The 27,264-nt window shown below is 45.1% G+C and overlaps 1 protein-coding gene across 3 annotated transcripts in view; it reads right to left on the bottom strand.

The window, feature by feature from the left end:
* Positions 1-27,264, bottom strand: part of BBX (BBX high mobility group box domain containing) — a 133,353-nt gene that overhangs the window by 82,013 nt on the left and 24,076 nt on the right. For all 3 annotated transcript variants that reach the window (XM_082246741.1, XM_082246743.1, XM_082246742.1), the window contains exon 3: positions 8,115-8,357. In XM_082246741.1, the coding sequence (XP_082102867.1) occupies positions 8,115-8,357 (243 nt within the window). The remainder of the gene's footprint in view (positions 1-8,114; positions 8,358-27,264) is intronic.

Here is a 27,264-nt window from a genome sequence, read left to right as displayed (position 1 = left end):
AACATTAACCCTGTATGGTACTATAATCAGTACTGCAATCAGTACTGCCCTACATTAACATTAACCCTGTATGGTCAGAAGGCTGCACATTCCGCGTGCCTGCACACGTGATTGGTTTGCTGTGCCGCTGCGTACGGCGCTCATCGCTCACAGCCAACATTCACAACATTCATCACTACTAAAAATGCACGACGAAGAGGATCCGCCGCAAAAAAATATCGCAATATATATAGTTGGGAAAAAAAATATCGCAATGTGATTTTTTTTCAATATCATGTAGCCCTACCGCCTAGTATTCCACTTCTATCCCTCTTTTCCCTCAATTTTGCTCCATCACTCAGCTAAGGTGCCCTTAAAGAGGAAGTAAACTCTGAAGAAATTTTCCCAGTAATGATATGGCCACTATGTATATCATTTCTAAAACTCACAAGGATATAAATTGGCCCTACAGGATCTTTCTTACTGATTGTGCAGCTTGGTTTTTTTTTTATCTTTTCTTGCTGAAGCCGGCGCGATGTTTGTGGTTGCCTTCCGATTCAAGCCTTATCTGTACTTCCGCCCTTTCCTCTCTGTCACAGCCAGAATCCCGTGCATGCTCAGTAAAAACGAACCAAGCCTCGTTTTAGTATACCGTTACCTTGGCGACAAAGCCCAGCAAACCAATAGGAGTACACATGTAAATATCCTCCCACTGTTAACCATGGATGTCATTGTTCACACCCCCTGTGACGTAGCTGGTCACATGGGGTGTTTCAAGAACACTGATATCTCGCGGGATTGATATGCCGTGGAGCTTTGCAATCAGAGGCACGGCACATAGCTGCACAGACTGACGTCTTGCTGAGTGTGCGGTAAATGAGGGACGAAACACGCATGCGCGAGTGACGTCACGGACACAAACAACGACAATATCTCTTAAACAGTGCAGTTGGTATTACTTTTAAAGCCACCTACATGTAAGTGACTGTAAAATGGTTTGCATGCTGTAAAGTTGTTCAGGGGAGTTTACTTCCTCTTTAAGAAGTTTGTAATGGTGCCTAATAGAAACTTGTGGCTTTGTGTAACTAAAAGGCAGCTTTATCCACATGCTGGCTTGTTTCCAGTTTTGGGGCACTTTTTTGGCATTTTGCCAGGGCACCCCTGAAGAAACCTCGAGGTACCCTGGTTGATAAAAGCTGCAAAAGAATAGGACTTTTCCTAGTGAAAAATCTAGCAGAGATAATGAGCCTGGTGTATGAAAGGCATACTAGGAGAAAAAAAAATGATTGTCAACTATAGTAGGGCTGCAAACCTTTGGCCTCTAGAATCACTGTAAATCACTTCCTTCTCCTGCCCAGGGCTACATTGTCCCATGAGGCATTGCTCCTCACACAATCCGGTACTTATTGACATGTATGGACGGTGTACTGAGCTGAATGTTTACTACACTGTATTTCCTAATATTTTTAATTGTTTATGTCGATTAGTTGTTTCAGCCCTAATCTATAGCAACCTAACAGTTATTTGGATTTATTTTTCAAACTGGGATTATAAAGATGAGGGGGGTATGCTAATCAGTTGCTATGGTAAACAAAAGAATACTTTGAGGCTGGGTTCACACTTAAAACAGATGCGGCTCACAGCAGGGGTCCGGTGCGTCCCTGTTCTCCATTTCAGGAATGAATCAGGCCCAAATTTTTGCCTGAATTTGGACCTGAAATGGAGCCAAAGATGCACAGGACCCCTCTACAATCTGCTCCGCAGCCGCCACGGAGATGTGTAAACTGGCTCCATTGAGAGCCGGGCACAATCCCATATCATGTGAATTGGATGCAGGGAAACCTGCATTCAATCCACACTAGTGTGAGCCCAGCCTTAGCAGTGAACACTTTTTACATACCAGGCCTAGTATCTCTACTTCGATTCATAGAAATATAACTTAATATTAGGTGTGAGGTCAGTGTTGTACAAAACAATCCAGTCTGGCACACAGTCTGTGTAAATTAATCATACCTCATCTTGGACTGCATACCATCCAGAACTGACCATCACCAAAATCAGAGACCAACCATGACAAAAGCCAAAAAGTGACCATTGCTACAACAGTCAGTAAATTACTACCATTTTATACCACAGTTATAGCTACTACAGAATACAAAACCCATATCAATAAAGCACATGCCATTGTCAAAAAGCATTACTATTTTTTTGTCAAGAATAAAAAATTGCTGCTCCTAAAGCTCCCATATATATATGACGTCACATGACCCCCGGCCACAATAACATACAATTAGAGAATCTAGAAAGTCTACTCTTTTCAGTAATACGCAACAAACTGGACTTCTGGTGAGATAAGATCAGCAAGACACAAGACTGTACAGTACAGCACAGCAAGGAACAGAAACTGCATATGTAATGAGCATATATGGCCTCCTCCATGTGCACGCATAGTTACCAAAAACAGAAAAAGAATCATGAAAGACATTACCATACACTGATAAGGCTGCTTACATTAAACAAATCACTTTCACTTGTATATATTACAAACATTAAGGGCCCGCTTCACAATGCCCACACACTAAATTAAGTGTCGCATGTTTCCATTCATATACAACTCATTTCCATTTTACATGCACTTTTATGAAGATTCAGGGCTGGTTCACACCAGATGCAGTCAAGTGTGTCTTTATTCTGCATCAAAAACTCATGGACAGTGTTTAAAAAGGATTCAAATGGCCCTTATTAAGGCCCCTTTCACACTGGGGCGATCCGACTTGCCGGGGCGACCTCATAGGTCGCAGCGCGCTGCTCGCACGCGACCTCGGAGTGGCCGGCACGGACTTCATAACATTGAAGTCTATGCAGGTCACTCCGGGTCGCCCCAAAGAAGCTCCGGACCCTTTTTCTAAGTCGGAGCGACTTGTGTCGCTCCTATTAGAACGGGTCCATAGCTTCTGTATGGCAGGCGACCTACGGCGACCTGTCAGGCGACCAGGTCGCCTGACAGGTCGCCCCAGTGTGAACGGGGACTCAGACCAGTAGAACATGTTGCATTTTTCTATGTGGAAAGCATCTGGAATGCAGAAAAAACCCATGAAAAACTCACTGGAATGCACATGTCCTCAATTGAGATGAGGGGAAACGCTCATAAAAAACATGCATGCAGAAATGCATCCAGAAAGCAGAAATTGTGGTGTGAACAGGCTCCAAGTTTCAACTTAGTTCTACCTTACTATATAATGTTTAGAAGGTTGGGGAGTTGTGTTTGCAGTAATTAAAAAATATGTGAACCCTTACCTTGTAGAACAACCCATTCAGTTTAAAATAGAGATGCAAGGCAAAATTATTGTATTAAAAAAAAAAAAAATCACTACCTCAGCTGCATAAAGAATTTAGAGAGGTGGGGTGGAGACTGCAGAGAAGGGGCGTGTCAGCAGGAGGCAGAGAAACAGCAGTATGCTGATCTTCCCAGTGAATGGCTCTGCGGGGAGGGGGGGGGGTCACCAGGTATTTCGCACAAAGGAAGCAATGCAGAGAACAGGAATATAAATTGTTGGGTAACATACACTTTAACCCTGTCTGTACAATGCTGGCAGATTCCATCATCACATATAAAATAAAGGAGTAGGACTATCTGTAATAAGAAAGTGTTAAAGAGCTGAGGCTTGGGTGGTGCACTGTATGTTAAAGCACTGTACAAAAATAAACTGTCCCTGAGTTTTAACCCCATCTCCACACTGCCATCTATACAAAACAGAAGCTGCCTATAGCATCCTATGTATAAACCTGCACCATAAAAAAACATTTTTAGGTATGCTGAGTGAATAAAAACACAAACATATTGTGGAGGTTTCTCAAATTGGACCACAAAAGCGTCAATCAACTTTAAATAACACAAAAAGAACTTCTCAATATTGTTTCTCCCTCAACAGTGGGGTAAAGAAGACCACAACTGCACAGCTGACTCTGGTTCACAGAGGGACTGGGCACATTTATAATCGATTTAATTCACCACCTTTATGTTGGTTTGGAGAGGGCAAAGGGCACAAGTTTAGCTTTCATCTCCCATGTCAGGAAGATGGTCATATGACATTCTCTCCCTTTAGCAAAGTATAGAGGAATTCATTATTTTAATTTGGTAAGAAGCTGGTTCCCACATCAGAGCGGGTGCCAAGCGATTTGAAACTGGCTTGGTGAAGTGGGTACAGGAAAGGCCTGCACACTGCTAAACACTCTTCGTGCATTTGGGCCTTGCTACTAGTTTGTCAGTCACTGTGCACAGCATTATCAGTGGGGGGCTGGAAGCCTAAAAGTACTGGCGTACCAAAGCAGGGAAGATAGTGAGTTAGGGAACCAGCTATACACTGGGGAAGAGGTCATTTGGTTGTTTTTGCTTTAAAGCCGAACTCCAACTTTCTTTTCACTAGAACTGAATGGAATAATCAGTCCCAGAATAGATCATACCTCTATGCCATGTTGCTGTGTTGTCTGCAGATCCTCAGATATTCTGGGTTTAGTTGTGGCTTTGTACCATGTGACCCTCTGTATAGCCTGCTGTAGACTGAGTCCCTTCCATAACCACTTCCTGCTGCATCTCTAGCCTAAAACTAGTCTTTGAGACTGTGCAAATGATGTAACTTCGTCCACTCTCTGATGGTGGGTGGGATGGAATACATCCAACTTAGCATTAAATCCCACCCAGTCACATCTACAGGAAGAGTCCAAACCTCCCAACTCCCACCTAACAGATCACAGCATTATTCAAAAAGATACACACACACACACACACCTGCTAGAATAACACATTTCTTGTCCAATAGATGGTTTATAAGCTTACACTTCCTACTGTGCATCACTCTGTTCACTGCAGAGTGGAATGGAGTGTGATCGGTGAGAGCAGAATTTCAATACTCTCCCCTTTCACAACCCACATGAAGGCCCAGAAACATCCACATGAACTCCTAGAACTGGTACAAGTGACTACCACAGCCTGCCCTGAAACTACAGAGGCCAAAAGGATCATGGGACGTTTAGTATCAGGACTGGAAAAAGGAAGGAAACAAGATTTTAGAGAAATCTGAAATTTGGCCAGTGACATCACAGACACAGAAACCTGCTCTATGCAGCTAAAGTAGGTAAATTACACACAAACTGACACTGGGGTTGTGATTTATTTACATGCATCTGTTTTAGGGAGGAAAAGCTGGAGGAGTTCTTCTTTAACTACCTCCCACCCGGGCCATTGTAGATATACGGCCGGGCGGGAGTCTCGTCCTTCTGAATGGACGTTCCGGAACGTCCTTCAGAAGGAGAGAGATCGCACCGCCGCGGGCACGCGCAGCGGCGCGATCTCGATGTGCCTGTGTCCCTCGGACACAGAGCAACATCATTCGGCAGGAGGGCCCTGTGATTGGCCCTCCTGATCACATGACGGCTGTGTCCAATCACAGCCGTCATGTAATGTAAATAGAGCCGTTGTAACGGCTTCGATCTCTTCTCCTCCTGACAGATCCTGTCAGTGAGGAGAAGAGGGATGATCGGTGCTGCTGCGGGGGTGATCAGTGAGTATTTCTAATTACTCACTGATCACAGGGGGGGTCTGTGCTGGTAATCAGAACATTGATCACCAGTGCAGCCCTGGGGGGGGGGAGGGGTGCCACTAAGCCACCAGGGATGACCACCAGGGATGCCCACTATGGCCACCAGGGATGGCAAGCAGGGCTCAGAGAGCCCCCCAGTGCCCTCCCTATCAGTGTTGCCCACCAATGCCATCTATCAGTGCTGCCCACCAGTGCCGTTATTGCCATCTATCAGTGCCGCCCACCAGTGCCCATTATTGCCCACCAGTGCTGCCTATCAGTGCCCATCAGTGCCCCCCAATCAGTGCCACTCATCAGTGCCGATCAGTGCCCATCAGTGCCCATCAGCGCTGCCTATCAGTGCCCACCAATGCTGCATATCAGTGCTATCAGTGCCACATATCAGTGCCCATCAGTGCTGCATATCAGTGCTACCTATCAGTGCCACCCCATCAGTGTCTCCTCATCAGTGCCTGTCAGTGCGGCATTATCAGTGCTCATCAGTGCAGGAAAAAACATATCTATTTACAAAATTTTATAACCTAAACAAAAAAACTTTTTTTTTTTTTTTTTTCAAACTTTTCAGTTTTTTTTATTTGTGCACCAAAAAAGAAAAAACCTGACGGTGATCAAATACCACCAAAAGAAAGCTCTATTTGTGGGGAAAAAATGACACAAATTTGGTTTAGGTACAGCGTTGCATGACCACGCAATTGTCATTCAAATTGCAACAGCGCTAAAAGCTGAAAATTGGTCTGGGAAGGAAGGGGGTTTAAGTGCCCAGTATTGAGGTGGTTAAACACAGGTGCACAGTAAGTGATGGTCCCTTGCTCTCCCTACAAACCTCTATTCCTACTTTCCAACAAATGTGCTGCACAGTAAAGGTTCTAGTTTCTCTGCTTAAGTCTTAGGCCCCTTTCACACTAGTGCGACTTGTCCCACGATTTTGGACCGCAAAATCGCATGACAAGTTGTTTTCCATTATTTTCAATGAGCCCCATTCATCAGTGCGTTTTGAAGTCGCACCGACTTCAAAGTAGTTCCTGCACTACTTTGGCACGATTTTAACCGCTTGCCGACTGCGCACAGTATATTTACTGCGGCAGTCGGCCCCGGCCAGGCAGAGTGACGTAGGTCTACGTCGCTCGCCTGTCACTCCTTCCAGAGCCAATAGCGGGCGGGCGCGCGCCCGCTGAGGCGCGCGCCCGCCTCGGCTCGTTCACGGAGGAGTGCGGGAGTGTGACTGGCGGACCCGATGTCCGCCGGTCACACTACGATCGCCGGTACAGCGGGAGAAAGACAGAGCGGCTTGTGTAAACAAGCCGCCTGTCAGTTCTCCCTGTGTAAAAGTGAAGATCAAACAGTTCTACTATGTAGAACTGTTGATCTTTGTTTTTACACTAGTAGACCTGTCCCTGCACAGTTAGAATCACGCCCCTAGGACACACTTAACCCCTCCCTGTCCAATACTGTTAACCCCTTCCCTGCCAGTGTCATTTTTGCAGTAACAGTGCATATATATAGCACTGATTACTGCAGTAATGTCACTGGTACCCCCAAAAGTGTCAAAAATGTCAGTCAAGGGTCCGATCTGTCCGCCGCAATGTCGCAGTACCGCAAAAAAAAATCGCAGATCGCCGCCATTACTCGTTAAAAAAAAAAACACCAAAAATGACAAAAATCTTTCCCTTTGTTAGTAAACGCGATAACTTTTGCGCAAACCAATCAAAATACGCTTTTTGCGATTTTTTTTACCAAACATAGGTAGCGTAAAACAAATTGGCTGAAAATTTTAAAAAATTTTGATTTTTACATTTTTTTTGGGGGGAATTTCATATAAAAAAAAGTGAAAAATATTGTTGTTTTTGCAAAAATTACGCTCTTTTTTTGTTTATAGCGCGTGATCAAAAAATCGCACAGGTGATCAAATACCACCAAAAGAAAGCTCTGTTTGTGGGAAAAAAAGGACGTGAAATTCGTTTAGGTACAGCGTCGCACGACCGCGCGATTGTCCGTTAAAGTCACGCAGTAAAAAATCGCAAAATAACCCCTGGTCTTTTAGCAGGAAAATCCTCCGGTGGTAAAGTGGTTAATGCGTTTTGAGGTATATAGCCCTGAGCCATTTGCTCAAAATCGCGACAATGTCGCATCAAAATCGCGTCGCATAAGTGTGAAAGGGGCCTTACAGTTCATGCTTTGCAGCTATAGCCAATAATAGTTTATAATCACCATAATGACAATAATTACTCCGCCTGCGATTATGTGAGGTTACCGTCAGCTGGTAGGATGCGAGGACAACCTTGGGAAGTGGTGACCATAACTTACTAAACTCCCGCATAACACAAACATAAACAGAAACCTCCAAATGCCCAATAATTATGTACATATTTTGCAGCAAATAAAGTTCTGCACTACGGAAAACTGATTCTTAAGGTCTGATTTGCCAGTGAATTTTGCAGAGTAATGGGCAATCTTTAGGTTAAACCAAAGTTCTACATGAAATTGAGATATTTCCATTTTTAAGGCTCTGTCTAAATATAGATAGTCCCAACAAACCTCTTTTGCCATGTCAGTATACTTCTGCTTTTCATTAGGATCCAGGTAGGCCCACCAATCTGCCAATATTTTTGTAGCACCACGGTTATCCAGTCGAGGATGCTCCTGACGTACAAGGGAGCGGTGACGCTTGCAGAACAGTAGAAAAGCGTTCATTGGTCGGCGAGCTCTCTGTTCAGGTGATTCACTGTCTTCTGCTTCATCACCCTCATGTTCAAGGACATCAGCATCAAGGAGCTGGACCTTAAACAGACAGTTATGTAGAATATTAAATAATAATATATTATACATAGTGATTCATGAGTGTGATTATTTAGATGTAAAAGAATAAATTATAATGTTCTACAATGGAATGAAAATATATCACAAAAATGCAGATGTTTATCCCATATGGACTAGAGCAAGTTTACTTTTCAGCTATAGGCCTAGTCATTTTGCAAACATGATGTGTTTCGTAGCCACAAGCCACTTCCTCAGATAATAACATAAAAAATAGTGGTAGAAATAAAGAGGAGGAAAATGCAAGAATGGATATACATGTATCAATAAAAATTTGTGTTTACATAAAACTCAGAACAAGGACTAAGGATCATATAAAACAGTGCATCACAAGTAACAATTATTGGACAAGAATTAGACTAGTAATGGGGGCGATCAGCGACTTATAGCAGGACTGCGATGTGAAAGTTATAACATTTAAAAACAATGGGATTTACAGTATCTCACAAAAGTGAGTACACCCCTCACATTATTATATCTTTTCATGTGACAACACTGAAGAAATGACACTTTGCTACAATGTAAAGTAGTGAGTGTACAGCTTGTATAACAGTGTAAATTTGCTGTCCCCTCAAAATAACTCAGCACACAGCTATTAATGTCTAAACTGCTGGTAACAAAAGGGAGTACACCCCTAAGTAAAAATGTTGCAATTGGGTCCAAAGTGTCAATATTTTGTGTGGCCACCATTATTTTCCAGCACTGCCTTAACCCTCTATGGCATGGAGTTCAGCAGAGCTTCACAGGTTGCCACTGGAGTCCTCTTCCACTCCTCCATGTTGACATCAGGGAGCTGGTGGATGTTAGAAACCTTGCGCTCCTCCACCTTCCGTTTGAGGATGCCCCACAGATGCTCAATAGAGTTTAGGTCTGGAGACATGCTTGGCCAGTCCATCACCTTTACCCTCAGCTTCTTGCGCAAGGCATTGGTTATCTTGGAGGTGTGTTTCGGGTCATTGTCTTGTTAGAATACTGCCCTGCGGCCCAGTCTCTGAAGGGAGGGGATCATGCTCTGCTTCCAGACTTGTATAAAGTACTCAAAATTTCTACTTGAGTAAAAGTACAAGTGCTCGATCAAAAAGTGACTTGAGTAGAAGTAGAAGTGCTCGCAGAAAAAGTTACTTAAGTAGAAGTACTAAAGTATTCAACATTTTTTTTACTTAAGTATTGCAAGTAGTTTTTTCAAAAAATTTGCTACTTAAGTACTAAAAGTAAAAAGTACCAGTAGTTTTGAAAAAAAATTTCTACTCAAGTACTGAAAGTAGAAGTACAAGTACTGTGTTATGTAGTTATTAAAGAAAGAAGTCAAAAGTTTGAACATCATATTGTTTTTTATGATTTCAAATGATTTATTCAAATGATTAACCTGTGTTTGTTAGTAGTTTCTTGATGCACTTTAAGCGCTGTAGCACCATTTATTTGTTTGTTTCATATTTTCTTTTTATTGGAAAGATTTGGTATAGCAGCTTTTATTATACACAGCCTTTATTTTCGTATGCGCTGATTTACAAATGACATTATACACATTTTTTTTGAGCTTTATGCAACCTGCCATCTACTGTTCTGGCAGTGGTAATTTTTTTAAAAGTAACGAGTAACTATGTAGCACAAAAAAAAAATACTTGAGTAGAAGTATCGAAATCATCGAAAAAATGTAGTGAAGTAAAAGTAGAAGTAGGAGAAAAAAATTCTACTCTAGGAAAGTACAGATACCGCATTTCGGTACTTAAGTACAGTACTTAAGTAGTTCTACTTCGTTACTATACATCTCTGTCTGCTTCAGTATGTCACCGTACATGTTGGCATCCATGGTTCCCTCAATGAACTGTAGCTACTCAGTGCCGGCAGCACTCATGCAGCCCCAGGCCCTGACACTCCCACCACCATGCTTGACTGTAGGCAAGACACAATTGTCTTTGTACTCCTAACCTGGTTGCCACACATGCTTGACACCATCTGAACCAAATAGGTTTATCTTGGTCTCATCAGACCACAGGACATGGTTCCAGTAATTCATGTCCTTAGTCTGCTTGTCTTCAGCAAAAGGTTTTTCTTGGGCATCATCTTTAGAAGAGGCTTCCTTCTGGAACGATAGCCACGGAGACCAATTTGATGCAGTGTGCAATGTATAGTCTGAGCATTGACAAGCTGACCGCCCCCCGCCCGTAGCAATGCTGGCAGCACTCATACATCTATTTCCCAAAGACAACCTCTGGATACGACACTGAGCATGTGCAAGCAACCTCTTTGGTTAACCATGGCGAGGCCTGTTCTGAGTGGAACCTGTCCTCCTAAACCGCTGTATGGTCTTGGCCACCCTGTTGCAGCTCAGTTTCAGGATCTTGGCAATTTTCTTATAGCCTAGGCCATCTTTATGTAGAGCAACAATTCTTTTTTTTTTCAGATCCTCAGAGAGTTCTTTGCCATGAGGTGCTATGTTGAACTTCCAGTGACCAGTATGAGAGAGTGAGAGTGATAACACCAAATTGAACACACCTGCTCCCCATTCACACCTGAGACATTGTAACACTAAGGAGTCCCATGACACCGGGGAGGGAAAATGGCTAATTGGGCCCAATTTGCACATTTTCCCTTAGGGGTGTACTCACTTTTGTTGCCAGCAGTTTAGAAATTAATGGCTGAGTGTTGTTATTTTGAGAGGACAGCAAATTTACACTGTTATACAAGCTGTACACTCACTACTTTACATTGTAGCAAAGTGTAATTTCTTCAGTGTTGTCACATGAAAAGATATAATAAAATATTTACAAAAATGTGAGGGCTGTACTATTTTTTGTGAGATACTGTATACAGATTTTCTTGTTAAAATTAATAATGGCGACGATCAGCGACTTATAGTGGACTTCAATAGTGTGGCAGGAAAAATTTGACATTAACTGATGCTTGGGAGAACTAATTGCCATTGACATCCCCATTGACATTATAACAGTGATCAGTGCTAATATGCATGTCACTGTACTAATGTCACTAGGCAGGAAAAGGTTAAAATCTAGGGCAATCAATGGGTTAAATAGGTGCCCAACAAGTGCTAATGTGTGTACTGTGTGCTGCTTTTACTAGGGATCTAGTGGTTTTCATTCCCTGCTTAGAATGAACAAACAATGAGATTCCCTGTCACTGAACACAGCTCTGTCTTGTTTACATTCACAGAGCTGTGTTCTGTGTTCAGGAAGCTTAGAGCCGATAACCGGGTGCTGGGCCTGCCGGCAGTCAATCGTTGCTTGAGACCCGGTGATCGACATGTGCTGTGATGAATCACAGCACAGCCGGGACAGTGGGCGCGTGTGCCCCTGCCCGAGCACGTGGATCATGTAGTAGGTTGGTGATCCAGCGCAGGGAGGCCGATTTGCTGCTGTACATCTTGGTGATGTGGTTGGCAAGCAGTTAAGCCTCTTGTGTTTATCTAATGTTGTGACTTGGATGAGGAACAGATCACAATTTTATGGCAAAATACTGCAGAAACCAGTTCATTTCAAGGGGTTCACATACTTTCTCTTGGCATTATACGTTTTGACACATTTGCTTAACCATGCCTGACTTCAGCATACACAGTAGAAAGTACAAAACCTGAGATATATATATATATATATATATATTTTTTTTTTTAAACAACCCTCAACACCCAGTATTTATTTTGCTTGCTATGATCCTGACCCTCATTTAAAAGAGATTTACTTCAATCCACTACCCGTGTTATATAAATCCTCTGCACTGCCTCTCATGATTTGAATCACACTGATTATTAAAAGGCATTTTTGATTATCTCTCCACACAAATTAAATGCAAAATGACGTGCCAGCTAGTAAGAAATGATAAAATTGTACATTGCTCTGTCCAATGACAGGACAGCATGTCACCGGCTATGAAGTCATGGACACATTCCCCAATACAATCAAGACTCCTTACTATTATATGACTCACAAGTGAAGGCTCTTCTGTACACAAATGCCATTTTGTTGCAGAAATAAAAGGCAATTATATTAAAGCGGAAGTGCAATTCTCCCCTGCAATCGTTAATGTAATCGGAGTTCAGCCTTATAGGTCAAAATGAAAAAATTATAAACGTTTTTTTACCTGAATTTTGCAGTTTTCAGTCAGGTGCACATATACAGTATAGCTGTGCTGGGCTATAAATGAAGAATACCATAGGAGAAGGAACTGTCAGTGTAGTTGGAAGTGCTCGGGGGTCTTAGCTCACAGTCTACAATTATCTTAGTGCAGGCAACCACACTAAGACTACGTTTCCACTAGTGCGACTAATCAATGACACCTGTTCCCATCTATGCGACTTTGAAAAAGGTACTTGCACTGCTTTGGTGCAACTTTTGATGCAACTTTGATCCAGAGTGTGTAAAGTTTGATCAAAGTTGCATTCCAAATCGCAATAGTTGAAACTAAAGCTCCATTTCCACTAGTGTGACTTGTCATGCGACTTTGTGTGTCCAAAGTTGCATGACAAGTGACAGCCCATTGATTTCAATGGCACCCGTTCCCATCTATGAGACTTTGAAAAGGTACACTACTTGCACTACTTTGATGCAACTTTTAATGCGACTTTGATCCAGAGTGTAAAGTTGGATCAGTCGCATTTTAAATCGCAATAGTGGAAATGTAGACTAAAGCTTCATTTCCACTAGTGTGACTTGTCATGCGACTCTGGACATACAAAGTCCCATGACAAGTCACAGCCCATCGATTTCACCTGCTCCCATCTATGAGACTTTGAAAATCAGCGACCTTGAAAAGGTACCTGCACTACTTTTATGCAACTTTTGATGCGACATTAATCCAGGGAGTGTAAAGTTGGATCAAAGCTGCACTCAAAGTCACACTCCAAAGTTGCACTCTAGCCTACGTTTCCACTAGTGCGATTCTTAAGTTTAGCAATTTAGAGTGCAGCTTTGATCTAACTTTACACTCTCTGGATCAAAGTCACATCAAAGTAGTGCAGGCATCTTTTCAAAGTCGCATAGTTCGGAAAGGGCGCACTAGTAGAGACAGAGCCTAAAACTTTAAACTTTCAAAAATGTTCCTTTGTACCTTATTTCATATATTGTGTCAGTCGCGTGACTCCCTCTCTCTATCCCCCCCCCCCCCCGCCTTCTCTCTCGCTCAGAAGAAGCTGCCAGCCTAAACTATGCTATGAAGACAGGAGATCATGGTGAAGGATAGGAGGGATGGGGGTGGGGCTGGGCATGCCTGTCTAAGAAAGGCAGACAACCTTTTTAGGAAGTGAAAGACAGATTTGCAAATTCAGATAAAGGGAGATAGTGTTGTCAGTGAAAAAACAGGAAGAAGCGGTTTGTCCAGCTCAGATAAGACTTTCTAGAAAATGAAAAATATCAAAGATATTTAACATACTATTAATAGGAAAAATTTCATTTTTGATTGGAGTTTCCCTGCGGCAGGCTGGCTCGGCTGCGCTTGGGAGCGCTCCTGGTGGAAAAGGTCCGCCGTCGTCGGTGCGTGCCCGCCCCCACTAGGCAGCGGGGATGCCGATCCACGGGGCCAGCGTCCGCGATTGCCACCAGGCACTCACGATCACTCCCCGCTGAGAGAGATAATGACGTTCTGCTGTTGTAAACACAGCTGACCGTTGTTCTCTCTGAAATGATCCCAGAGGGCCTGTGATCCTATTACAGTTAGAAAACACTCCCCTAGGCTCACACTTAACCCTTTAATCACCCCTGATTTAACCTCTTCCCTGCCAGTGTCATTAATACAGTAACAGTGCATATTTTTAGCACTGATTACTGTAGTAATGTCACTGGTCTCCCCAAAAGTGTCAAAAATGCCAGTTAGGTGTCCGATCTGTCTGCCGCAATCCCGCTAAAAAATTGCAGATCGCCGCCATTACTAGTAAAAAAAAAAATAAAATAGAAAATAAAAATGACATATTTACCCTAGTTTTTTAGAGGCAATAACTTTTGCCCAAACCAATCAAGATACGCTTATTGTGATTTTTTTTTACCAAAAATATGTAGCAAAATACAAATTGGACTAAAAGAATGAAAAAAATGGATTTTATTTTTTTATGGGAATGTTATATAGCAGAAAGTAAAAAATATTGATTTTTTTTTTTTTTTTTTAAGAATTTCTGCGCTTTTTTTGTTTAAAGCAAAAAAAAATAAAAATCGCACAGGAGATCAAATACCACCAAAAGAAAGCTCTATTTGTGGGGGGGAAAAGGACATCAATTTTTTTAGGGTACAGCGTTGCACGACCGCACAATTGTCCGTTAATTTAACGCAGTGCCAAATCGAAAAAAATGGCCTGGTCATTAAGGGGGAAAATCCTTCCAGTCCAGAAGTGGTTAAAGGAGTTTTTAGGTATAATATTTTTGGTTATACAGAAAGGCCAAGGTCATCAAAGTCCCTTTTAGGCCTCTTGCACACCATACTCCTGTTTGAGCATCTCGCGGCTTGAAAAAGCTCAGTACAGCTTTTTGAGCTAAAATACAGCCCATGAATTGTAATGTGCCTATGCACACAGGCGCGTAAACAAGCGCTGTGCATTCTTCAGTAAGAACAAAATAGAAAAATCTGCATTTTTGGTCAGTAATTAAAGCCTCAATGCACGCAAATACTCGCAGACACATGCAAAAAAAAGGTCTGGAAAAAGGAGATGCTCAAACAGGAGTATTGTGTGCAAGAGGCCTTAGAGCTAAACTGTAGTCATGACTAATAGCAAAAAAAAAAAAAAAACTTTCTAACAGTATTAAAGTAGCTAGGTAACAACCATCCAGCATCTTTTAATTTCCTCTTTGCACCATATGCCACTGAAATGTCTAAGCTCTGTATGGCCAGAAGCCATTCTTTGAATGACTGCACTTTCCCTTTCTGAATGGAAACCTGTCGGTATGAATTCCTGCACATGCGCGCCTGCCATGTTCCTGTGCATAAATAGCTTGTCATGTAATTACAGCACACTTAGCTGCCAGTCAAAATATTACCTACATGGTTCAAGCTACATTTCTACAGTGCACTGCATCAGTGTTAATTTTGACATCAAATTTCGATTTAGTTTAAGTCAGTCTTTTGACTAAAATGCCATTTTAGTTTTAGTCAACTAAAATCTCCAGCACGTTTTAGTTGACTAAAATCTAATGGGTTTAGTTACCGTATTTATCGGCGTATAACACGCACCGGCGTATAACACACACTTAAATTTTAGGAGAGAAATTTCAGGAAAAAAACAGAAATTTAAAATAAACAGCTTTGAACTCAGAACCTTTTTTTTTAAATCAAATGCAGTCTCACCAGTGCCCACGAATGCAGCCTCATCAGCGCAGTGTCCATACATGCAGCCTCGCCAGCTCACTGCCTATACATGCAGCCTCGCCAGCTCACTGCCTGTACATGCAGCCTCGCCAGCTCACTGCCTATACATGCAGCCTCGCCAGCTCACTGCCCATACATGCAGCCTCGCCAGCTCACTGTCCATACATGCAGCCTCGCCAGCTCACTGCCCATCCATGCAGCCTCGCCAGCTCACTGTCCATACATGCAGCCTCGCCAGCTCACTGCCCATACATGCAGCCTCGCCAGCTCACTGTCCATACATGCAGCCTCGCCAGCTCACTGTCCATACATGCAGCATCGCCAGCTCACTGTCCATACATGCAGCCTTGCCAGCTCACTGCCCATACATGCAGCCTCGCCAGCTCACTGCCCATACATGCAGCCTTGCCAGCTCACTGCCCATACATGCAGCCTCGCCAGCTCACTGCCCATACATGCAGCCTTGCCAGCTCACTGTCCATACATGCAGCCTCGCCAGCTCACTGCCTATACATGCAGCCTCGCCAGCTCACTGCCTATACATGCAGCCTTGCCAGCTCACTGCCCATACATGCAGCCTCTCCAGCTCACTGCCCATACATGCAGCCTCGCCAGCGCAGTGCACATAATTGCAGCCTCACCAGCGCAGTGCACATAATTGCAGCCTCGCCAGCGCAGTGCCCATATATGCAGCCTCGCCAGCGCAGTGCCCATAATTGCAGCCTCGCCAGCGCAGTGCCCATAATTGCAGCCTCACCAGCGCAGTGCCCATAATTACAGCCTCGCCAGCGCCATTGACACTATGTGAATCACTTTTCAGGAAGCCGCGCCGAGAGGTAGAAGGGGACGGGGGGCGCCGAGTACAAGGAAGGACGCGCTGTAATCGGAAGTCCCGCCGCCTATGATAGACATCGGCATAGGAGGCGGGACTTCCGATGACAGCGCATCCTTCCTTCTCCTCGGCGCCGCCCGTCCCCTTCTACCTCTCGGCGCTGCTTCTGGACCATTTTTAGGAGGACAAAGTGCGTGTTATACGCCGATAAATACAGTAAATTGTAATGCATTATTTAAGCCTTTCTGTAGAATTTCCAAACTCATTACAGTATATACCCCTGGGAGTTAAAAAATCTAATATGTTATTATTTATGGTATTAAGGTTTGAACATGCACTATAGACACAGATTTAGCCATTGTGATATATGACGTCTTTATAAATAAAACCAAGTTTCATCAACAAAAGTATAGGTTTTTGACAAACAGAGTGCAACATTAAAATATAAAAAAAAAAAAAAAAAAAAAAATGTAAACTCCTTTGGCTGTAATGCCATAGCACATATTATCAGAATATATTACCAACATTAAATATGGAAAGATAAGGAAAAAAAAAAAAAAGAAAATCCGCTTTCTTAATTTTTTTTTTCATTCAGCAGTTTAGCAGATACCCCCTACTTATTATTATGTGGTAGTGTATTGTTCATTTTGGATGTCAAATTTAGTTTTAGTCAGGCTTTTGAATAAAACCCCATTATAGTTTGTCATCTGGATTTTTTTTTGTTTTAGTCGACTAAAATAGTGTTAAATTTCATCAAAAAAATATATTGGTTGACTAAATGAACACTGCACTACACTCAAGTGATCCAATGATACCCCTGTTGTAGACTCTGAAGTCAGCATGGCACCATACATTCTGAGTATGAAAACCTTGAGGAGCATGCTTAGTGCAATTCAGTCTGTCAGGATTTTTTTTTTTTGGAGGCGCATATGAGGGGAGGAACCATGAACCCGTCATAGCTCATAGTTTGAGGTGTAGGCCATGTTTAAGTTGCGAAATGCGACGGTGCATCGTTAATCATGGTGGAGCATGGTCCTGGTTCATTTCCCAAGGGTCTACAGACCACGTTCAGCATGGAGGCAGAGCAGAGAGGGAATTCCCTTGGGCAAGTCTGTCGGGATTCTAATGTCTGACTGTTCTTGTCCACCAAGGAAGTTTTGGGTGTTCCAACTTTTCATCTTGCCTTTTATAGAATATAAAACTGGGAACCAAGTTTAGAGAACTCAACAACACAGTCCTTGAGACATACTCTAAGTAAACATACTATGACAGAACTCTGTTTAGGGCAGACTGACTCTTTAATAAAAAACAAGCACCCAAGAGATGACTCTTACAGAAAAAAAGTTTTTTGGACTGCTTTTGCAAGATCCTTGGTGTGCTGGCAAATATGCATCTACTTGTAACTGATCCAGTTGCCAACTGGTGATCGCTTCAGCACGCAGTACACACGAGCCTACAAACCAGGAAGGTGTGCGATAGGAATATGAACTACAGTATACAATATCGTCAAAGACTGCAAGAAAGGGGAACACTCTTGCCGCTTTGGAGGACTTGTGGGTGCCAAAGGTGACCACGCCTATGATGCTGCATTAGTCGCATCTTAAAAATGTAAGGTTTTCTGCACCATTACATTCAGTGCATCCACTAGCACCTTTTCATGCGTGGCTAGAGGAACAGAGGAATCATCCTCACTATCTGAGCATGCAGGGTGCGTGGCGGCAGACCCCGAAGGGTAACTGCCATCCGCAGCGGCTGATTCTGACCCTGGATCTGAAGAGAGAGGAAGCAGGTGAGGGTGGGGGGACTCTTTTTGGTAGCCCGTTTGCCCAGGACCCAATCCACTTTGGACACCAAGGACTCCAGGATCGCCATCAGTGCATCCTGTTGTGGGGCCCCGGAGGGTTTCACATCGTCAGAGTGGATCAGGTGGTGAAACATGTTTCAGTGATTCCATGAATGGAGAGGGAAATCTGCACCACAAGGTAAAAAACACACTATAAGATACATCCCACCGCACTGTCCACACCACAAGGCCCAGCACAGCACTACCGCTGTATTGCAGCAAGAGGGAGAGGGAGCCCCAGGCACTTACCACGACTGGTCAGGTCACAGTAAGCTTCTGCACAGCGCGCGGCGATCAGTAAAAGACATGCCTGGCTATTAGCGCTAGAGAATCACCACCCATCTAAGCTCCAAAAACATGGCCACCTTTATTTTCAATGGGAAACAATAGGAAAATGCCCGCTGAAGCTACACAAACATGGCCACTGATCAGTAGCTAACCAGGCTACAAGAAAATGGCGGCCTTGCCACGTGGCTCCCGGGGGGTCTCAGGGCCGGAAAAATGGTCAAAACAGGGAGGGGGGCCCAAACAGGTGCCCTCACCAAGCCCACCCCCCCTCAAGGAACGATCGTTTTGAGTGAAGGCAGCATGCTCTTCCCCCATCGCCAGTGCCGCACTCCAATTCACCTGAAAAAGGTGTGTCCGCCCGGGGGGGGGGGGGGTAATTGATGAGCAGATGGGGGCCACAGGCCACAAAGACCACGAGCTGGGGGAGGGGAGATGTGATTGGGAAGGGGAACCCAAGGGTCTGTCCATCCTACGTCCGCCCCAAAAACCTGCCAGGGGTAGAGGGGGGAACAGCTACTTATCACACCAGGAACAAGGTGTGCACCGCACCGGACAGGCCACCGCTCCATTGTAATGTGGGTGCTGTCAGCCAGGAGGAACCGCTGTGACTCAGGCCAAAGCTAGTTCTTATGCGCCCTTGCGGGACAGTTAACTCGCAGGCCAGGCCCCGTTCAGTGGGGCTATGTCGCGGCCGACCTAGTGCAGAGCTGTGGTCTGCACGCGCTCGCTGGGCGGACTGGGGGGATCCTAAGGATCTAGATTATGCAGTTTGTCGCCCAGTCCGGCAGTTGATAGTAGATTCTCAAAGGAACAAAATAATAAAAGGAACAAATTCCATTTAAAAAGAAAAAAAAATAGCTAGGACCGGAGATCCTAGCAAGGAACTAGGTCCTTACTCCTGACTAGGCAGAAAAAAAACTGAATACCTATAGCAGGAAGTGAGAGTATACCCCCAGAGACTGACCCATAGGCGTGCTCAAGCTTTTCTCTGCCTAGTGTCCTACTCCTGTAGGGGGCAGCATAACCCTACGGTCATAAAGATGAAGAGCTGTGTCCGTCAATGAACGAAAGAGAAATACAATTTTTGCTAAACATTCTGTTACAGTCAGGTATATAAGAAATATTGCAAATCAATATTTTAGAATTTTCTGGAAAGCAGCAGGTGCAGCTCTAGGCGTCTTTACATGTTTTCTACATCTCTAGCTACTCTTGTAAAATGTCAGTTAACAGAGCTCAACGGCCCAAGTTAAAATCTGAACAACATTCCTCATCCCAATCAGCCCGTCCCCAAGATTTCAATGAAAGACACTGTGCTAGAAAGGAAACAGCCCTTGCTCTATATTTAGAAAAACACATATTGCTCTGGGAAATCTGTCACCTATTAGATGTTTCATTGTAAAACAGACTGAATAATGCATGAAAAAGATCTATAAAACTCAAAATTTAATTAAAGTGTAAGTTCACCTTTTCAGACAAAAATGAAAAAAGCAAACACCCTACATCCTTAATAATCCACCACCTTGGTCCCCAGGTCCAGGAATTTAAAATTCCTGCTCTTCTCTCTCTTCATTCTGCAGGGCTTCTGGGATGGTTCAATGCACTTCTGATTGGTTAGTATCATCACTTAAAATTAGAAGCGCGCTCATCCATCCCAGAAACCCTAGAGAATAAAGAGGGAGAACAGGGATTTTAAATCCCCAGACCGCTACACAGGTTGCGTGGGCACTAACAGCGCATCACTCCCGGGAGGGTAAGTATAGTGGGAAACAGTGGAGAATGTAGAGTGTTGGTCCACTTTTTGTTTTTTAAGTCTTTAAGAACAATGAAAACAAGGATATTATAATTTGCTACAGGCATATTTCCAAGTGCTCCTTACATGTGAGACAGGCAAGTCTGGTTGCTGAATTTGTTCCATGTAAAAATCTTCCCAGATTGAGAACATTGGAATAAAATAGACTGAAAATAATTTTACTGTCCGTAAGCTACCAAAGAAAATAACATGTTAACTCTGAAGGCAACATGAATTCGGGCCATATGTGCAACAAGAAATAATAATTTGCCATAATTTGTTTAAAAATGCATTAAAAATTGTTTTGATTGGATTTGAATTGATTTTCTATTAAACCCACTTTTTCCTACATGAAAACAATGGTTTATTAACCCAGCATCCCAGTAACTGATTTTTGGAATATATGATTAACAATATGATTGTTCACCTAAAAAAATTACATAGAAATGGTAGTCCAAAATTAAGGAAAATAAAATATATTAATGTTTATATGTATTAAGCGGCTTCTCGTGGGGCTACTGGACAAAGAAGAGAAGCCGGCAGGAAAGCCGAGAAGAGAAGGTTTGGGACTACTCTCTGCAATTCCATTGTTAGTGGGGCACACTGAGTGCCCCGATGGCATGGGAATGTGGCTGCTCAAAGCTTTTGTTTTTAAACTATAAATGTTACCATTTATTTAACATTAGGCGTTATTACTTTAAGGCGGAGGAGTTTTGAATTGGAAATTTGGGCAGGAAAAGCAGTTGCGGCTTTTGGGCGGGAATGTCAAGTGATGTCTGGGCAGGAAACACATTTCCTAAACCTGCACAGTTTAGGAGATATTCTCCCTGCATGCAGCTGATGACATCAGCAGCGCACGCGCTCTGAAGGTCTGGCGTACCATGCCGAAACTTCAGAGCTTCTTGCCGGACTGAGGGTTCCCGTGTGCAAGCGTTTACCCTGGCTCTGGTCACTCACAGCAATGGAACCTGCGATCCCGGAAGAAAGGATGGGAGAAGATGTCAGCCTTCTCATCGGTGACCGGGCGCCGCTGAGAGGGCTTTGTTCTAAGGTGAGAATTCCATAATGTGCTAGTATGCGATGCAAACTAGCACATTATGCTTTTATCTTGCAGGTTTTTTTTAGTTTTTCAACCGCTTTAAGTTCATATAAATATCTTCCCTTTACAGGGTAGTTAAGGGACCGGGAGCATTTTCAAGTATAGTTAGGATTTGACTGGACTTCTACTTTAATAAATGAAGGCAATATTTTTTTTTTTAGTTTTGGATAAAGTGAAGAAGCAGTAGAATACCTGTAAGTTTCTTGTTGCCATCTGGGTCTCCATTAGAGTCCCTCTCACTATATGTTCTGCTTACCATTATCACCAAAAGTGAAGGAAAATCACACATTTTGAGTTGTCCCCAAAACAGTTATAGAGGGGATATCTTCCAATGCAGATGCTAGCTCTGGTGACAACTAAGGAATTCTTCACTTTCAAGGGATTTCCTCTTACTTTCCTGCTTGGACTATGGAACAGGAAGTGAAGGGAAATCTCCCATATGGGACACAGATGGCAAGAAAAACTAAAAAACTCAACAGGGATTCTAATTCCCTACATTATTCATAAATAATAATAATAATAAAAAAAAAAAAAGGTTTGCATTTGTTCTGTTTTACCTGCAGTAACAGTTTTCTTATAATCATCCTGCAAAGTCCCACAAATACCTGTGGTTCCTGACAGGGAAGTCCACCTAATGTAGCTCTTTAATGGAGTGGTAACAATGATGTACTGCAGAGTTGCCCCTCTCAGGTAGGTTGTAAACATGTGTAATAACAGTGGATAAAGAAATGTTGCAGGGAACATGGCTATCAGCATTATCACTGCTAATTTAGGAGCCCCTAGGCCTCTCTCTCTCAGGCTTGTGCAGAAGCAAAGTGAACTGCAAGCTTTTTCAAAGCATTTGCAAAGCTTTCAGCAAGCTTTGTTGAAGGTTTTAGCTCAAGTTTGTAAATGCTGAACACAGATCCTACTAATAGGAGTGCTGACTGTCACTTTAACCCTTTCACTACCGGATCCATTTTTGCACAAGTTTAAAAAAAAAACGGAATTTTTGTAAAATCTTACCTGTAAAATTCCTTTCTCGGAGTCCTCCGACAGTCGCCGCCTCTTCATATTCGTCACAATGGGGTAATTGACCTTTCTCCGTAGGAGTAGCTAGGCAACAGAATATGTCAATATTAAAGCTTTTAACATATCCCACCCCCAGGGGGTGGTCCCCTCAGTCAATACCCTCCTACTTCCTGTATCCATACTTCAGTTTCAGTAGAATAGCAGTAGAGTATATAACCAAACCCCAAAAGAGGGGCGGGGGCGGCGACTGTCGGAGGACTCAGAGAAAGGAATTTTACAGGTAAGATTTTACAAAAATTCAGTTTTCTCTTACGTCCTCCGACAGTCGCCGCCTCTTCATATTCGTCACAATGGGGACGTCCCAAAGCAGTGCAAACATGAGGGGTGGGAAACGCAGCCGCGCCTAAGGCAACGCAGTCTCCACAGCAGAAACAAAGGAACCTTACCAAAGGAAGGAACCCAGCTGGGTAGCATGAAAAAAACTTGCTCAACAGGAGCAACAACCCAGGAAAAAACAAATAACCTAGGGATAAACGACATCCCAAACAGCCAAGGGCCCAAAAACAAGGGACCCTAAGGTACTGCCGCACTAAGAACCTTGCGGCCAAAGAAAGCATCTGCCGATGCCCGAACATCCACTTTGTAGAATTTTGAGAAGGTGTGAACGGACGACCAAGTCGCCGCCTTACACATCTGGGCCACAGAAGCCCGATGATGACAGGCCCAAAACGTACTCAGAAATCTGGTAGAGTGCGCCTTCACAGGCATAGGGGGAACTTTCCCCTTCAGAGCATAGGCCTGTTCAATGGTCTGCCTGATCCATTTGGCGATGGTAGAAGCCAACGCCGCCATGCCCTTCCGAGGTCCCTCTGGAAGGACAAACAAAGAATCCGACTTGCGAAAAGATTCTGTCGATTTCAGGTAAACCCTGATCGCCCGAACAACATCCAGGGAGTGCAAATCCACCTCCTTCGGATGTTTAGGCTTCGCGCAGAGTGAAGGCAAGACAATGTCCGCATCGAGGTGAAATTCCGAGATCCTCTTCGGAAGAAAAGAAGGGTTAGGTCGCAAGACCACCTTATCCAAGTGAATGACCAAATACGGAGATCTGCAGGACAAAGCTGCCAGCTCCGACACCCTGCGAGCTGAAGTGATCGCCACCAAAAACGCGACCTTCTCGGACAACATAGACAACGAGATCTTCCTGATCTGTTCAAAAGGAGCGTGTTGCAATACGGACAGAACAAGGTTCAAGTCCCATGGAGGCAAAGGTTCCCTCCTAGGAGGGACCAGATGTCGCACCCCTTGAACAAAAGTGCTAACCAAGGGGTTAGACGCCACAGGGCATTGAAAAAGAACGGCCAGCGCAGAAACCTGGCCCTTGATCGTAGCCAACGCCAAACGCTGGTCCACACCCGTGTGAAGGAAAGACAACACCCTAGACACAGAGTATGAGCGAGGGGGATACCCCCTGGACTCACACCAGGCAAAATAGGCCTTCCAAGTACGGTAGTAGACTTTCCCCGAGGAAGACTTCCTCGCGTTGACCAAAGTGTGAATGACCTCAGGGGAGAGACCCCTATCCTTCAGGACCTCGGTTTCAACAGCCAGGCCGTCAAAGCCAGCGACTGTAAAGCAGGATGGAATATCGGTCCTTGAGACAGAAGATCTTCTCGAAGAGGCAGACGTCACGGAGCGTCGACCGCCAGATTCACGAGGCCTGCGCACCAAGACCGGCGAGGCCAGTCCGGTGCCACTAGAATCACCGTGTGCGGTTCCGAGGTCAACCTGCGAAGGAACCTGGACAGCAGTTGAATCGGTGGAAATGCATACATCAGTCGATACTGATGCCACGGAGCTACCAACGCGTCCGACGCGTCTGCCCGAGGATCGCGCGTCCTTGCCACGAACCTTTCCACCTTGTTGTTTAGACGAGACGCGAACAGGTCTACCGCCGGAAGACCCCACTTCGCGCACAACATCTGGAAGACATCCGGGTGTAGGGACCATTCTCCCTGGTCCAGGGTCAGGCGACTCAGATAATCCGCCTGCCCGTTCTCCACCCCCGGAATGTGAACCGATGTTATCGCCGGGACGTGTGTCTCGGCCCAAGACAGAATGTCGGCCACTTCCCGAGCCGCTCGGGCACTCCTGGTGCCCCCTTGGTGGTTGATGTAGGCCACCGCCGTGGCATTGTCCGTCTGCACCTGAACCGGATGGCCCTGCAGCCTGTCCGTCCAACGTCGAAGGCAGAGATTTATCGCTCACAATTCCAGAATGTTGATCGGAAGGGAGGATTCCTCCTCCGACCAAGTGCCCTGGGCGGACAGAACGCCCAGAACACCACCCCAGCCCGACAGACTGGCATCCGTGGTGATCACCGTCCATGAGAAAGAATGAAAAGACTTGCCCCCCGACACCGCCGGGGACTGTAGCCACCATAGAAGATCCCTTCTGGTACGAAGACTCAATGAAATCTGAAGATCCAGAGATTGCGGTTGCCCGTCCCACCTGGACAGGATCTCCGCTTGGAGACCCCGCGTGTGAAACTGGGCGAAGGGAATCGCCTCGAAAGCCGAGACCATCAATCCCAAACATCGCATGCACGTCCGGAGTGACGAGCACGGAACGTCCCTGAGGGACGTGACTACTTCCCGAAGTGTCCTGAGCTTGTCGTCCGGTAGGAAGACCCTCGCCTGGACCGAGTCCAGGACCATTCCCAGGTAGGGAAGACGAACCGACGGGCACAGCGTCGATTTTGGAAAGTTCATCGTCCAACCAAACTCCTGTAGAGTTTGCATCGTGACGGACAGGTCCTTCACCAGACCCTGGCCGGTCGCAGACCGAACCAGAATGTTGTCCAGATACCCCAGGACAGAGATGCCCTGGGCTCTCAACAAAGCTAGAACCAGTGCAAGCACCTTGGTGAACACCCGTGGAGCCGAAGCGAGACCAAAGGGTAGCGCCATGAATTGGTAATGAACCTCCGCAATGGCGAATCGAAGGTACCTCTGATGACCCTCGAACATCGGAATGTGAAGGTACGCATCCTTCAAGTCGATGAAGGCCATGAATTCCCCCAGAACCAGGGCAGCCACCACCGACCGCAGGGATTCCATGCGGAACTTGCGAACCCGCACGAAGCGGTTCAGAGCTTTTAAGTCCAGAATTGGACGTACCTTGCCCTCCTTCCTGGGCACAGTGAACAGATTGGAATAGAACCCCCTGAAGATTTGAGGGAAAAAATCTGCTCGCCGGCCGAGAGAGAAACTCGATCTTGTAGCCAGATCGACCGATTTCCTGAACCCACCTGTCCCGAACACGGGCCAGCCAGGGTTGAAGAAAACCGAGCAAACGTCCCCCCACCCCAGAACTGGGTGAGGGCGCCCCTTCAGGCCGCATTGTTATGGGCAGCGGACCCGGACTGGCCGGACTTCTGCTTACCTGTCCACGGCTTTTTTTGGGAGCCTTGACCTCTGAATGGTTTGCCCTTATAGTGCGACCGAAAGGCACGAAAAGGACCCCCTGAGAGGGCCTAAAAGAAGCATGCTTCTTACCATGAGCAACCTTAGCCTTGTGGGATTGGGGCAAGAGCGTGCTCTTACCACCCGTGATCCCTTTCATCAGCGTATCCAAGGGTCCGCCAAAAAGGCGAGATCCCGTATAGGGTAGATTAGCCAAGGTTTTGCGAGAGGATTGGTCCACAGACCAACACTTCAGCCAAATCAGGCGGCGCGACAACACCGCCACGCTGTGCACACGTGCAGCCAATGGGACTATATCCAAGTCCGCATCACACAAATACATGACACCCTGATGGATTTTATCCACCATAGCCAACGTCGCCGGAGGGGCAGAGTCAGCCACCAGGACGCGCCTGAGCACCTGCGTCCAATCCGCGACAGCCCGAGCTGCCATAAGTGAAGCAAAAATAGCTTGCAGCATGGAACCGGTAACCGAGTAAGTATGGCGGGCAAGAGACTCCAGCCTCCTGTCCTGTGACATCCCGGAACACCGGGGTATCCTCAGCATGAATCGCAGTGGACTTATTCAAAACTGCCACTGCGTGATCCACCGGAGGTGGTACACACCAACGTTCATCAGTAGCGGGCGTGAAAGGATAACGCAGCTTGAACCTACTCGGCACAGCAGAAGGCTTCCATATATTGCGGCATTATTCACTAACAGCGCGCTGAAAATCCTCAGTGCAAGGAAAAATCTGCGTCTTCGCTGCGTCCCACAAGAGGCCAGGACGGCAGGAGGACATGGTTCATCCTGCAAATGCAGTGTTTGATAGAAGCAACCAATTCATCCATGAGTGCAAGCTCTTCAGACGAGCCAGGGGGTGAATGATCAACCCCTTCAACTTCTGCCTCCCCTTCAGACCCCACAAGGTCAAGGGACGAGCGGGACCCCGATAAGGTGACCCCAGCCATAGCAGCCCCATCACCATCGCCCTCTGAATCAGAGGAAATTGAAAACCCTGGGCCATTTTGTGGATTGAGCAGCCACAAGCATCTGCACCTGAGCAGCAAGGTTAGCCACGACAGTAGCCAAATCACCCCCCCCCCCCCCCGCGGGGGAAGCAGCAGCAGTCCCCTGGCCCCCCACTAAGGTGGGAGGAAATTTGCTTTCCTGAGAATCCATGCCCTCAAAAGTGTGTAGGAAAAAAAGGAGTGCTGTCCCTTTAATATCGCGGCGAGCGCAG

This window comes from Pelophylax lessonae, assembly GCF_965119305.1.
Source record: "Pelophylax lessonae genome assembly, chromosome: 2".
In the NCBI taxonomy this organism is placed as follows: Eukaryota; Metazoa; Chordata; class Amphibia; order Anura; family Ranidae; genus Pelophylax; species Pelophylax lessonae.
This window is presented reverse-complemented; position numbering and strand designations above follow the sequence as displayed.